At 37.3% G+C, this 16,074-nt stretch overlaps 1 protein-coding gene across 3 annotated transcripts; it reads right to left on the bottom strand.

Annotated features, from left to right (window-relative positions):
- Positions 1 to 3: 3 nt before the first annotated feature.
- On the bottom strand, positions 4 to 10,363 carry LOC109071236 (SH2 domain-containing protein 4A-like). Of its 3 annotated transcripts, XM_042755306.1 has the most exons (9): positions 10,016 to 10,360; positions 8,381 to 8,618; positions 7,655 to 7,814; positions 5,940 to 6,063; positions 5,714 to 5,864; positions 4,501 to 4,693; positions 2,516 to 2,646; positions 2,045 to 2,262; positions 4 to 473 (listed from the first exon to the last, which is right to left on the bottom strand). In XM_042755306.1, exons 1-9 carry the CDS (start codon positions 10,100 to 10,102, stop codon positions 378 to 380), a joined length of 1,398 nt encoding a protein of 465 aa, XP_042611240.1. In that variant the 5' UTR covers positions 10,103 to 10,360; the 3' UTR covers positions 4 to 377. The 3 variants fall into 3 exon arrangements, with proteins under 3 accessions (XP_042611240.1, XP_018943260.2, XP_018943262.2); XM_019087715.2 differs by having other exon boundaries at positions 5,714 to 6,063; positions 7,655 to 7,808; positions 10,016 to 10,363; XM_019087717.2 differs by having other exon boundaries at positions 5,714 to 6,063; positions 7,655 to 7,808; positions 9,828 to 10,362.
- Positions 10,364 to 16,074: the final 5,711 nt, after the last annotated feature.

Here is a 16,074-nt window from a genome sequence, read left to right as displayed (position 1 = left end):
ACATGGTTTCAAACATATGTTGTAATAAAAAGACATCAATGATGATTTCACACTTTGCATAACCTCCGGTAACATCTGTGACTGTGGGTTTGTTTTAAACTGACCGGCTAGTTACGACAGAATAAAAAGCAGAGTCCGCTTGTCATATGAGTTTCTGAAATACATAAGGACTCCGTCTTATAAAAATAGACTTTTCAGTTTCACTTCATGTTTTCTGAGTTTCATCTGCTGTTACACAAAGGTCTCATGCTTTAGGATGAAAAAATGTTTGATTTAAACTTCAGATAAATTCAATACTTTTAAAAAAGGTGCTTATGAAGTGTGACGATGCCTATAAACGGCATCATGTCATGACAGATGTGCTGCGTCTGCTGGGTTCAGGTGAAGAGATCTGTGTAATCCGCTGTGGCTGCTTTCTGTCCACACGCTCTCCGCAGATACTCCTCCACTCCAGACGAGCTCAGCGGCTCCACCTGGGGCCACAGAACATAGAGTTAAACTCAGTGTTGCCAACTTTTCAGACTACCCTGGCAACTTTATTTACCAAAAGCACCTAACAGCAAATTGAGCTATTTTAAAAATGCATTTGACAACCTTTGAAAGGTGACTCGAATTATAAAAATACACTAAAATAACAAATCAACCAAAATAAAACAAGAAAACAATCAAAACATCTCCAACAGAACATAAGCTTCAAGAAAAACACACTTAGCTGTTAGTTTGTTCATATAATTGTTGATCAGTTACATACACTGTTGATCTCATCTCTAAAATCTGTCTATCAAAATGCTGACACGGTACACTGTGGCCTATTTTTATGGACCTTCCTTAGAGTGCAGCCTTTAACTTGCTACTAACTATAAAGCCATTCATTCATCTCATTCTCATTCACTCCCTCCTGACCTTCGTAACATCAACTCTCTCCCACATTTAAAATCCAAACTCAAAACCCATCTGTTTAGAAGAGCTGACTCTTGTTTGGGGAGAACAAAAGATTCTTAATGCATTCCAGAGAATTATTGGTGGGATATTGTGAAAATTAAATCAGGAGAGCACAATGTTGTCTTCATATTGTTACAGTGGAATACAAAGTAATAAAATAGTCATGAAGAAAGGAATGCAGCGGATTGAAAAGAGACACGTGTGAATAACAATAAAGATTGGTGTTGGGTGTGAATGTTGTACAGTATGTGTTGTGTAGGGAATGTACTCTTGACTTTACGCTGGAGGTAAATGCATGCTGACATTTCCTGTTAACAGACGTGAAGCGCTTTCTGTGCTCATCATTGCTGTGTTTACTTTCACATGTATGGTCGTAACAGATCTCTGTGGCTCTACATCCAGTGTATCGTTTATGGATTCACTGCAAGTACATTACATTTACTGTGTACAGTGTTCTCTATATTTTATTCTCTAAAACACCTATAATATAATCTATAATCATTTTAATGTAACATGACATGATAAGTCAGAGCCACAAATCCTCAGACGTGTGGAGACATGAAAAATGTAGATCCAACAATCGGTTCATAAATGTAAAAACATTAAATTTTAAGAAAACACCTAATAAACTACTTTTAATTAAAACCTGTCAAAAAATTTGTAAATAACAATAATTCATAAATATGCTCATTTTATTTTCTGAACGTGAACTATTAACAATTTTAAATCATATTTTATGTAATAATATTATGCTGTTCAGACTGCATAACTACTGTATTACAGTATGCTATGTACTAAAATTACAAGTACATTTCAAATCTGAGTATATTACTGCCCAACCAGGCCTTTTTGAGTGCTGCTGTCATAAAAGCAAAAAAACGTCTAATATATTTTGTATAGAAAAAAAATAATATTAAAATAGAAAAATGGGAAAAAGTGTGTGTTTTAGAGCTGCCCCGTGCCTATGCCTAGATCTACTGCTCACTTAAACACTTAAAAGTTTTTTGTTTTTTTTAAGAAATAAAACTCAGAAACGTTTTGGGATTCTTCTGGCCCAGATGAAGCTGTTCCAGCACCAGTGCGTGATGTATGGCACATTTACCTGATGATATTCCAGCAGTTCAGAGAGCGAGCTGAATCTGATCTGGTCTCCCAGCAGCATGTAGCAGCTCTCTGAAGCATCGATCAGCAGGTGCTTGATTCCCTCACTGGAGCGGTAGGAAAGCACATACCCAAAGACCCTCTCGCTGACACGCACCAGGAAGAACCCGGGCTCGCCCTCCTCCAGCAGCGCCTCTGCCTCTTCACGAGATATTATACCTGCAGGGAACATGAGAAATCCAGCAGCATTCTGACACTCAGTCCTGAGTAACAGTGTAACCACAATAACATCTGCAACATTTCTGGCTGATTTATTCATTTATTTTGGAGAAATGTTGCTAATATTTGACAGATATTAGTAAAACAAGTGTTGGGACGGTCCTAGACAGCAGTGACCCACACACTGTCCAATCAGAAAACTGGCCTAGATTTAGAAGTGAAACTAAGGAATATAGTCTGTGTTTTTTCTCACCGTGAAACCAGGGTGCGATCCGGCTCTGGTCGCGCTGGAATCCGGCTCGGAGCGGCAGCTGTTCCTCCTTGAACCAGCGAATAATATGCTCTCGACTAGATGCTGACAGCGAGCGCCGCATGCCACCCTTCCTGTCAATCACAGCATAAAAGATTACTCTCATATAGGCCTATTTATTCAACTCCTGGATGAACAAGCATACATCACAACCCCAGAACCGAAGCTCTGTGAAAGGATATTTAGCATTATCCTTCACTTAATTAAACATCTTTTAATGTTTATTACAGGACAATGTAAATCTGAAACACTGGCAGTACATTTGCAGAACAGATGATGTGTTGAGGGGTAATCCTTGAGTAATTGCACAAACACATCTGCAGTACAACATTCCTCAGAGGAATATTACACCTGGATGACATACAGCTATGATTAATATACCACTATTAATAGCTCTATCAAGAGAGACGGACAGCATTCCAGTTTTCCCAGAGACTCGCATAACTTTCTGATTACTAATTAATAGACTGTATTAAACAGATTATTATATTGATATCGAATGCAGCGGTGGGTGGAAAAAAGATCAAAGGACAATATTTTACATCACAATACTGTAATCAATATTCTCACATCAAGATCAATATATGAGTTGCATGCATATTTTTTAAAAAATAAAGCAGACTGACCAGCATTCAGAGCAAACCTGAATAATAAACATATTACTGCATTCATTCCACAATAAACCAACCACCATAATTTATATTCCACTAAAATCCAAATTTAGGACAAAAACAAATAAACAAAAAACATTTACCACTACCGGTAAGATCGATTGATTAATTAACTGAAATTAATTTAAGAAATATTTAAGAATACTTTTATTCGCAAAGGACACATTAAATTAATCAAAAGTGACAGTAAAACCATTTATAACATTTATTTCAAATAAATGCTGTTCTTTTGAACATTTTGCTCATTAAAGAATCCTAAAAAAATATGTATTTCAATGTATTTTCATACGCAGCCTTGGTGACTTAAAAACATTGAAAAAAACTCTTAAGGTGTGTCCCAAATCGCATACTTACACACTATTCTATGACGTTTTGTAGTATAAATAGTGTGAGTAGTGCGTTCACACTGAAAATTCCAAAAAGAAAAAGTGCACTTTAAACACCAGGATGATGCACTTCACCGAAAAAACAAAGTGTGGAATGTTGGACACTTCATGCACTCAACTGTCACAGCTTTAACTACGTAGCGAAGGGGGAGGGGCTATCAGACTCCGATTATGAATGACAAAATAACCTTATAAAATTCATACACTACAAAAATTACAAAATATAACATAACAAAATATATAATGAGTGAACAGCGTACAGTGCATCATTTGGGACGCAGCTTTACAGACCCCGAACTTCTGAAAGATGGTGTCTCTACTAAACAGAAATCATTTTTATTCTTGACCCAGATATTGATATGATGTCTTATCCACATGTCTCCGTTCATTCCCACCCCTGTTCAAATATCCTCAATCCTGCCTGGTTTAATTGTGTCCAAATGAAATGGAAAGCATTTCTGGAGTGAGGAGAATGATTTCATACTAAGATTAAAAGAAATGAAATCAATATACAGATGGGTGAAAGCACCATAAGAGTCCCATGACCTACATTTGGCTTTTGATCGCACCTTCAGTGTGCTGTTATCAAGAACAGAGATGAGCATGAATTATTACACAAATACAACAAAAGAACAAAAGGGCAAGCGTTTTTCAGTATTTCCACAAGAGTGAAGCAGTTTACAGTTTATGATTACGACAATAGCATATCAACTTTTTCAGAATAAATTTGACTGTTTCTTTGACCAAATGATGTGCATGTAAATGTGCCCATTATGATTGATGATTACGATCTTTCAAACCTTTATTCTTCAGTTACTGCCACACAAATGAAGGAGGCTGGCTCTGATGTGCAGCGTATCATGTGACTCACCGTCTGATAGCATTGCTGTTGTTGGTGGTGTTTCTGGGTTTGGGTGCAGGGGCTGGATTCGTGCTGCCGAAGGCCTTTGTCATGGCCGCTACACGTCCTCTTTCCAGAGCTCTGACTGAGCGCCTGCGGTGGTCCTCAATAGTCTGCTTGGCCAGAGATCGTCTGCGCATGTCTGCAGCTTTTGACTTCTGCACTGGAACCACATATGCAAAACCACACCGGTTATGCCTGTTATTTATGCATGACTAAGAAAATAACAGCACAAACAGAACCACAGAGAAAAAAAACATCCCTTCTCATGTGTCAGCTCCTCTCCAAATAACAAGTTATTGTTTTAGTTTTTTTGTGTAATTCTCAATATTCTCAGTGATGATATTCAGTAGATTCTTATTATTGTAATGCAGAAAAACAATAATAGGTCACACTTTATTTTAAGGTCCAATTCTCACTATTAACTACATATTAACAGAATTTTGCCCCTATTTTGATTTTTTATTTTATTTATTTTTTATAATAGTTAGCAAGGTAGTTGCTAAGCTGTACGGGGTTGATTAAGGGATCTAGAATATGATCATGCAGAATAAGACATTTATAAGCAGGCTACTAATAAACAGCTAATATGCTAGTAATATTACACAATAATGGATTAATTTTTAAGGTTTATGCCTAATTTCAGTTTCAAGTTTAATGCTCATTTAAATACTTTTCTTTACTGTGATACAGTAAACATATAACGGTACTACTGTAATGAGAATAAACATTATTCTCAAAAGTATAACAGATTATAAAGAATAAGAATAAATTTTTTCTAGTGCTGTCAAATTGATTAATCGTGATTAACGCATCCAAAATATAAGTTTGCATTTACATAATATATGTGTGTGTACTGTGTATGTTTATATGAATATATAAATCCACACACGTACAACACAAACTTTTATTTTGGATGTGATTAATCACGATTAACCAATTTGACAGTATTCATTTTTTCTTGTTACTGATTCTAAAAAAGACTAACGGTCTCATAATAGACTTAATTTTATAATGTTTATAATTTCTTCCTTTTGGTTTTCCGGGTTAATATGTAACTTTCTGCCTTGTGAGATTCACTCTATTTCTCATAAATACTGTAGATTACATATCTTCAATAGCTCTTAAGTTCTAGTTAGTAACTGATGGAATGTGTAGACTGTATGGTTGCAGTTTTCTTTACATGTGTTCTGCCACTCCTTGTCCTCCTCCTCCTCACGAGTGTGTTTACTGCCCTGCACCTCCTTCAGGCTGATGTAAATCTGCTGTTTCCTCTCCTGCTCCAGCCTCCTCAGCTCCTCCTCAGCCTTACGCCTCTCCTCCAACTCCAGTTTCTGACAAAGCACAAGCCTCCAGGTCAGGACAGACACAAACCATGTGTTTAAAAGCAAAGACGAGACGGGGAGCACCTTGAGTTCCTCCTCCGCTCTCCTCTGCTCCTTCTGCCGGACCTCCTGCTCTGACAGCACAACCTGCTCCGGTTCGAGATGCAGGCCAGAAAAGCGCTTCTCCAGCTCAGCCGCTTTCTTAGCCCTGTACGTGAAAACACAAAACATGCAGGCCACTTGCACAGGTTCTTACTGGAAGTCATTAATTATTCACAGAACTGAACAGGAAATACAGTAGATGCTATGAGGCAAGACTGTGAATGTCAACGAGGACACTCATAATAATATAATTCCTTCACTGAGACATACCGTAAGTGTTCATGTTCACACAAGGCAAAAAATAATTTCCTTGTGCTTACTGTCTAGTACATACGCTTTAAAAAGGTATGAGCCAAACAAGTTTTTCTGTGGTTTCCATGATATGAAAATCAGGCAGCTATCAGTTTGTGTGTTGGATTTAAGCCCATTTTTCATAATGCGGCAGTTTAATGTTGTACAGATAATTAATAGTTATACGGCTTTGACTGGATAGCAGCAGGCCTTTACCTCACACCTTCTATTCAACAGAGGCCTCTTCGGTTACTTTGAACATAAACGTTTTGCCCTTTCGTTCAGTGCGGTTATCTACAACACATATTGCATCATGGACATACTGGCCGTTTTGGTTTGTTTGCACTGATATACACCTAAACAGACACTGATTATTATAATCCTACACCAGAAATGGCTCTAAAAACAGAAACTAATATTAATTTTAACTTCCGTCCACTATTGAAAAGCACACCCGCATGAGGAGGAAGTGGCATTAGGAGCACAGTATTACCGCACAAGCGCTGTGATGACAACATTCCAGTAAACTGGGGAAATATTTAACTAGTGCTGACCGAATGGATCACTGTAACGTTCATGCCAAGCAATACATTTTCAGAGTCAAAGAACTATTATAGTGCTATTGCCGAGTTGAACTGGGTTAACTCTCAAAAACTAAAACGTGTTGGTTAACTGAAATAAAGTTAAAATGAAATAAAATATAATTATTAAATGAAAACCTTGAACTTAACAAAAATGAGAAATGTTGCCTTTGCAGCTAACTGAAATAAGTTTCAAGTGAACTAAGCTTAACTAAAACTTACACTTAAAAGAAGAAATTAATTAAACCTACAAAGTAATATGAAAAAAAGCAATTATAGGTGCGGTGGAGTTTAATATCAATCGACCTTCCTCAGGCTGACCGAAATGTTGCTCAATAAACATTTCTGTGATGATGCAAACACAAGTGGTATGCGGGACTAATAAAAATGAAAAAAATTTAACTGAAAAAATAAAAATAAAAGCTGTATTCAAAATATGAATAAAAATATAATAATATATAAATAATATCAAAATAATAATGATTTTCAATGATGATTCTCATTGGATTCTCATGATATAAGTTTGTTTTCAGTATTAGATGGGATAACATTATGAAAAGCTACTTTATAACTCAGAATCAGAATGAGCTTTATGTGTTTACACAGAAGAGGAATTTGTTTTGGTGACAGAAGCTTCCACAACAACAATAACAGCAACAGAATGACAGTGACAGGACAAAAACACAGATTATAAAAGAACAAAAAGAACAAGTAAACAGGGAATAACAGCATACAGATAGACAATTGTATGTACGGGTATATTACAATATTTAAATAATACATCATTGTGATTGCATGACATGAGTATGACTGCTGCAGTTTCACCTGAGCTTCTCGGCCTCTCTCTGGGCCTGCAGGGCTGCTCTCTCGGCCATGACCTCGTCACAGATTTGATCGTAGGGTTTGTCATCAGGGTGTTCTCCCATCACCCAAACCCACACATCGTCATCCAGACCCTTCATCCATGACACAGTCTTTCCTGAAACATTTCACAATATTCACAATGATGACTTTGTGGCACGGAATGCCCATTAAATATCTAAGATTAGATTTCTATAGCATAAAGCAGTGTTAGATTGACTTTGTCTCTCTGAGGCTACAAGAAGAGTGTCACCCAAAGTCAGAAATTAGATTTTGTTAAAGCTAACATGAATTGTTGGTCGCAACCCATTTTTATTTCCATAACAAGACATAAGTTTGGGAAACGGGATATTTTGGTGGGGGAGATGGGTAGGACTGGGAATTGATTGGATAAAAAAGACTGAATGAAACACTGGATGCCTATTATTTAACATTATGCAATAATGCTAGAGGAAGAACAAGCGATTAAGTTTCTTTGAAATAAAACATGCATCAACATATCATTAAGAAAGACCTTCAATGTGCATTTAAAAAAAGTTAAAAATGTCAATTGTGATTTCATGTCGACTGTAATAGTGCTATTGTGTCTTTTGGACAAATTCACTACCTTCTTCTTGAACAATGTACAAGCTTGGTGAAATCCAGAAAGCCATACATTTGTGACAGATCCTCTGCCCTGTATATTCACACCTTTTTTGACTTTGACACGTGCAGCTTCCTCATTCTCCAGCTGCGCCTCTCTTTCTCTCCATCTCCGGATCTGTTCTTCTCTCATCTTAAAGAACAGAATCTGTTTCTGTTCCTCATTCAGCTCGGCCAGCAGCTCCGGCTCGATGAACATGTCAACCAATATCTGCTGCAGCATCTTCACGCCTCGGGAACAGAGCTCAAATACCTTCAGCACAAGGGAAGATCCCGCTCTCTGTCTCTGGTGGTTTGGACCAAAACAGAACCATTTAACGATACAAAAGAAGGAACACAAAAATATATATATACTTCCATAGTATGGACCCAAAAACAGCAACAAAAACATTGAGACATTTCTCAAAATATCTTCTATTATGTTCCACAGAAGGAAGTAGGCCTAAGTCATACGGAGTCAAGGGCGTAGGTTTGCTTTTGACATTGGGGACATAACCAACAACATTACAGCAGCATCAGAGCGCTATGTGTCTTAACAAAGACTACAGAATACCCAAGACATGTCACTCGTATAGTTATGAATGTATAGCTTAATCGCAGGAAGCCTCAAAGTCAGCGCGTCACTGCAGCTGCCTTTAGAAGCGTCCCGGTTGCTATAGAAACAGTCTTAATCAGCATCACTTTATTTTTATATCGGACCCAGGCTGATTCTGAAAGAATACTCTGCTGTTGCTGTAGTAACGAACACAACTTTGCATCTGATTGACAGATAAACCGTTCTTTTTTGGATTTTTCAGCTAACAGTTTGCTTTGTACATTCAGCTGAACAACATTCCACTCACATGGTTTTCCATAAAATCACATTATATTTGTCCCAAATCATGCAAGGCTGGAAGATTGTGTATCTTTCAGCACAACCTTTGTCTTTCTGTCAATAAGCTTTATATAGAGAGCTAATAATAGCCATAGATCGCGCTTTCTCTTTCCGTTTGCTCGGTTTTGTACTTCAAACTCATCGATGCAACTTTGTTAATTCCTGAAGTGAGCTTTTATATTAACTGTTGTGGACTGCTGTCTTGAACTGATGACTAAATTATGACGATTTCTGACCTTTTGGGTGAACTATCCAGGTCCCTTTTACATGTATTAGCCTACTCCACAAATCAAACAAATTAAAAAAATAAAAATACTTAATAGGCTACCATAATAGTTATTAAACTATAAAATGACATGCTTTTTAAAATGATAAAACATAAATAAATAAATAAATTATTTTAGATATACAGAATGAGGAAAACAATTCTGCGATTAAAATGTAAACTACAGGGATGTGACACATTTACTGGTATTTGAAGAAACTCACAGAAATCTGATGTCGGTACAGTTAATATACGAATGTAAAAAAGAAACGAGAAGCAGGACAAAGAACCGTCAATCATTCAATCCCACATCAAAACCAGTAACCTATCACACACACACACACACACACGCTTACCGCTGTAGCAACGCTTCACACACTCATTACTCGCTCGAAGATCAGTGCAGCACATATGTGGTGTCTATAAAGGATCCAGATTCATTCGATAGATTAGTAATCTCGAGTATGAAGCTTCATTTCTGTCAGAACACCTGGAGCCTGCACAGAAAGGTAATGTCGAGTGTAATCTGTGGTCATGTACACACCCTTAGAGCCCAAACCGAGTCCCTCCTACACTGGGTCTTCCTCCAGTCCGTGTGAGAGATCCTCCAGCTGCACCAGACCTGCTTCATATGCAGCTCTGTTCATATTCGTGTGTATTATCAGAGATATTAGACCTGCGCGAGATCTCTCCAGTACACAGAACGCCGTCAGCCACAGCTCGCTTAACACACTTTCAATAATCTGACCAGGAAATAAACTAATAAACGCAGGAAAGATCATAACATACATCTATAGGGCGTGGCCATGTCTCACACGTTTGGCTATAATTTACATGTTGTTTATTACAGCATCGATATACAGACTTTAAAGTGTTTTGATTTGTGAACGTTTTGACAAATGACGTGCACTAGGTGGCGCTCTTGTCACAAACCGCCACTGAAACCAACGTGTTCGAATTTCTTTGCTGTGTGCAATATCTCCGACATACCATCTTGGATTTCCGGTCTAGCGAGTGAGTGCATAGATACTTCCGGTTGTGCTAAACGCCAGTGCAGAGAACTGGAGAAATCCAAATATCCCCTTCTATATGTTTACAGGATTTATAATATCATTTCAAATGCAATTTTGTGCACCGAGCCCATACGGTGCAACTTGAAACAGGGCTATAAATGTAATCTCAATTCAATTTGCAATTTTGACAAAATTCCTCTATTATTTTAGCAAGCTTGAAAACTTGACAAATCAGCAGAATTAGCAACAACAATGTAGACTACTCACAGAAAACTGAAATCTGTAAGATGTATTTTTTTTTTTTTTTGCAAACATTTCAGTGTCAGTGCTGTCATCTGGTCTAAAATTATATTACAGTGACCCTATAATATATATATATATATATATATATATATAATATATATATATATATATATATATATATATATATATATATATATAAGGATATTTTACACCAAGGGAACGATGCGGGTGTTTTATAAGTATTTCAGAAGGAAAACAAAAAATTTTCGATTTCATTTTTCATTTCATTTTGCATGTAAGGCGTGATAAGGGCAAGCTTCGCGCTGCTTTACAGCGTCACCGGAGAATCCATGTATGCTGTGTTTTATTGTAAGGCAAACTTCAATAATTCATGTATTTTACTTTTGAGTTATTTACTGCAACATAAATAAATGATGCAAATCATCGTTTTACTATTTACTGCATTTATTTATGCTTTTGTAGCTGGGTTTTATTGTATTAATTTTTTTAAGGGTGACGATTAATCAGATTTTTTATTTATTTTTATTTTTTAACAAAATTTGTTTGCTCATTGATTATGGATCATCTCATGGTTCACTGTGTTTAATTCATTTAGTCAATCATTTAGTTTAAAATTCTATTGTTGCTCAAAAACCTAAACCTAGTGTTACACTTTCATCCTGACAGTTTAGCCACATTCATACATTACCCACTATTTACCACAATGTCAGCATTTGTTCAGAAAATTTTGAAAACACTCTAAAATAATTTTGCAATAGTATGAGTTTCGGGGAGAAGGCATTTCCTGCTTGATGCTGCAATGGAACTCTGTAATTTATCCATGTTTATATGACGCTGTGATGCTATCTCGCTGGGGCTTTGGATGTTAGATGTACTGTATCAAGGGTGTAATTAGTAGTGATCCATGAAGGTTTACGTACTTGGGCCGTTTGATATCAGCGGTGTTGGGAGGTGCAGTGTTACAGCATGAGCCGATCGCTGGCTGATTATTGCAGCAGATAGAGGGACAGCGAGGGCCTGATATCACAGATAAACACCTGTCTAGAGATCAGGGCTTGTTCACAGTACTGGATAGCACAGAGTCAGAGAATTGACAGTTACTGAGAATATATTTAGCTGCTGCCCTACTGTATATGGCTGCATGTAAACTGTCTACTGTCTAAATACTAGCTGTTTTTTAAGCAGAACAAAAGGGCACTCATTCACAAAATAGTGCAGGCAATCACTGAAAAAAGAGATGCACTGACCATGACTTGGAAATGGGCCGATTCTGATATGGGCTGCTGTTTTTTTAAGCAAGAGACAAGAAAGAATGAAATAGTACATGAACAAGATGTTTATTTGCTCTATTACAGGCTGAACTGGCTTTAAACAAAAACTAGCCATTTGAAATTAGAGGCAACCACTGCATTTTAGACTGTGCATCAAAACACTACTTTAATAAGCATTATACGGAGGATGCAAAGAAAATACCATCAAAACCTTTCAGAGATGCCTTCAACTGAAATAAAACAAAAAATCGGCCAATTACTGTCCATTTCCGATTGATGGGCGGACAACTGGTGGCCCTCTAATTAAACAGGTTCTCATTTTCATAATTTAAGGCTGTTATGTGTAATATACCGCTAAAATAAGCAACCTCAAAGAGCGTGGTGCTTTCAAAACATCAAATGTGTTTGTATGAGTGACTCAGCATGTCAGCTAAACTAGTTTTACTAGAGAAATAATTAACCTGATCTGAAAAAATAAGCCGAAAATAAGCAACCCCCAGTTGTGGGTGGTCATGAATTGATTTTGTTTATTCCTTGAACAGTTATAGTCTCATTCTGAAAGTCCTTCTTTTACCCCGACCAAATGACCGACTCATGCACTGAATTAAAATAGTGATTTTTATTGTCCCCAAAACTCATAAGAAATGCAAGTGTACTTTGATAGACAGCCACTTTTCTAAATAATGTATTATTTATAAATAGAACATGTACATATGCATTGCTGGCTATGAATTTATTTGCAAAATTTCTAATTGTTGAATCAAAAGCAGATTGCAATGACAAAGATTTTGAATCAGATTGCTTAATTTAAAAACAAGCCCAAAGTCATTTATAATAAGAGGATTTGGCAGGTTTAGTAATGTTGTTAGTCATACATTTTAAATACACTGCCCAAATCTATAATTAACTTCTTGAAAAACAGGCCCAAAGTCATTTATAATAAGAGGATTTGGCAGCTCTGGCCTTTATCAATGACTCTGAGTGGGTGTGGCCTCCAGTTTGTCTGACCAATAGAAAACTGGGGGTGGAGCAAAATTAAATGGTGGTAAGGTAAGAGTGTTTGGGAAACATGAAACATAAAACAATGCATTTAATACAGTATTTACAGTATTAGTCCACTAAATTAATTCTAAAGCCAGAGACGTCACTGTCCAAGTACACAAATGCTTGTTCAACACACTGTGGTTAACAAAACTCAGAAATGGACTGTGGATTGGGATATTTTTTTTCTAGCCACAGTCATCTTTGGTTTGCTCTCTAGGGGCTTAAACCCTGTAACCAGTATCCCAATAATCTTGTTTCTTCCAGTCTAAGTTTATATCTGAGCAACTGCTCCATGTCACGACCCCTCAACAGAGCACCGGGTCTCATCATTGAGTTCAAGCAGAACGGAAGTAAAGTCAAGACTGTTGACATAACTAACCGCTTTAGATCTCAGCGAGCGTCTGGAAGAGAAGGCAGTTTCTCAGTGACTCAATAGATCCTCTGTGCGTGACCTTCGAGACCTCAAGGTCAGACTCAGCTGTCCCTGACACCCTTAAAGAAGGAGTGCTTGTGTCCGTGTCCAAACAGAAAGTGTTTTGTTGTTATCAGAACATGGTCATTGCACAAAGGCTGCTTATTCTTCCCAGGTCAAAATAATTTTGTGCAGCAAAAGACAGAAGTCTATTGACACCAAGTTGAGCGTCTGTTTGCCTTGTTTCTGCATCATTGGCAGCTTTGAAAATGGTAAGCAACTGCAACATTGTTTATTGTTTATATATATACACAGTCCTAACTCTTTTGGTTTCAGTTTTATTAATGAATATAGATTACTGCCACCTGCTGATACGGACAGTCATCTCCTCTCAAACAGATGCAGAAGGCTAGTTGCCCATTGGATGTAATCTTTATGGTGTGTTCAAGCACTAATGTTTTGTCCAGATGCAGGCGACATGATCTAAAGTGTTTTTGTTTTTTTTGTGTGTGTGTCTGGCAGTTTTGGGGGGTAACACATTACAAGTAATAACTAGTTATTTCCTAGGCCAAGATGCAATATGTGAGTGTCAGTGAGGTCAGACACTGATGATGGGTGATGGGGTCTGGCCTGATGGTCCTGTTCATCCCAAAGCTGTTCAGTGAGCTTCTGGTCTGGATTTGTGCAATCCATACAAACACTACCACACCAAAACAACATCTATACTAACAAAATCAACATCATTATGGAACAGAAATAATGTATTTAATAATCAAGCACATAAAGGGTTCTGAGCCACAGAATTCAGTCCATCCATACAGTAGCTGCAGTATTATGTTGGCAAACATTAGCACCACTCACTGATAGTGATGGTATGAACTGGAATAAGACAGCTGCATATTTAGTCAGTGACTTGAAACTGCTGGGAGTGACATTCTGTGGACAGGATCTTTCAGACTGGGAGCTCACTGTCTCATCAGAGAAACACTGAGTGTTTGCTAAAGTCAGCAGTGTCCTATCTGGAGCAGAGTGAATGTGAGATAACAAGTGCGTTAAGCAAATGTATTATCACCTGAACTAGTTCATAATGAGTCCTGATGAGTCTCTTTTCACAGCTTTGACCCATTTCTTTAAGACAGTCTGTTTCTCAAATAATCTTCAGCCTCATATCTGCAGCAGCAGGTTAATTTCTGTCCTCATTTTCTGAACTAAAAGCTTCTGTTGTAACCCAGTTTATAATATGAGGGCTAATTTTGTCTCTACCAGTTTGCGAAAGTTACTTTTATAAGTAATGCATTACAATATTGCGTTACTTCCAAAAAATTTAACTGTATTACATGTTACATTACTTTTGCCATACTTTTTCTCACATGGGCTGGGCTTGCTAACAAAACTGCATACTGAAAGACAAAAATTTCAATGTGCAAATACTCGTGCTAAGCGTTTATCTTGAATCTCCCATGTGAGCAAAGGTCCTGAAACACATAGCTCATAGTTATGAAAACTGAACAGACAGACAGGAAGCTTCATCATTAATACTGTGAGAAAAACAGAGCAAAGAGTCACATGTTATAGTCTAACAATACTTCCTTTTATATGGTAAACCTGACGACTTAGTGGACAGAAGACACATGCTGATGATCTGAACTGACTCTGTGCAGGATGCAGGTACGAATACTTTAATCATTTTCATCACTGTTCATAAATGAGCTTTGTCTTGTGTCATATATCACTAAATACTGATGTAGATTTAGAGGTCTGTTGGATTTTAAGATTCAGGACGTCCAGCATTCAGTGCATTGTGATTCATTTATATTATTATAGTTGGCTGCTTTGGATGGCTGCAGTCAATTAAGTCATTTCCTGGACGTTGAGTTTAATAACAGGGGTGTCATGTGAATTTGACAGGTGCTGGCAACCAGGAAAACACCCAGCGTTTGTGTCTAGTCCATCAGGTTTGGCCTTTACAATGAGCAGTAATAAGTTATGAGTTATGCTGATATAATCTGTATAGTGCCAGCCAAATATGTTGCCAGCCAAGCAAATGTCCCACTCGAATAAGATTTTTCCAGAACTCCCTGCTGTTTTGACAATGTTCCTACAGCAATTCACAAAGCACAAATCCCAACCCTGCTCCTGGAGGACTTCTGTACCTTCCTGCTGACTTCAGTTCCAGCTCTGCTCCAACACACCTGCTTGTGTTTTTCACGTAATCCTGAAGACCTTGATGAGCTGGTTCTGGTGGGTTTGATTAGGGTTGGAGCTGAACTGTAGGTAATGCTCCAGGAGCAGGGTTGGCCCTCCATGCTTTAAAGAGACTTTAACTGTGACTCATTTCAATAGAGTGCTGCAGGGATGACATATTTTTGGGCAAAAACTGGAAACTAGTTGGCCTTTAAGCACTTAAAGTCAGAGCTAGATTAATTACAAATTGTAATCCATTACTGATATCAAATTACATGACAAAAATTGTAGTTAGTAAAGTAATCCATTAAATTACACATGTTAGTTAATATAATCAGACTACTTTTAAATTACTTTTGACCTATCACACCTACCACATTGATTTAAATAGGATAATCTTATTGATATACAAATA

The sequence above is a fragment of the Cyprinus carpio genome, unplaced genomic scaffold (genome assembly GCF_018340385.1).
Source record: "Cyprinus carpio isolate SPL01 unplaced genomic scaffold, ASM1834038v1 S000006660, whole genome shotgun sequence".
In the NCBI taxonomy this organism is placed as follows: domain Eukaryota; kingdom Metazoa; phylum Chordata; class Actinopteri; order Cypriniformes; family Cyprinidae; genus Cyprinus; species Cyprinus carpio.
This window is presented reverse-complemented; position numbering and strand designations above follow the sequence as displayed.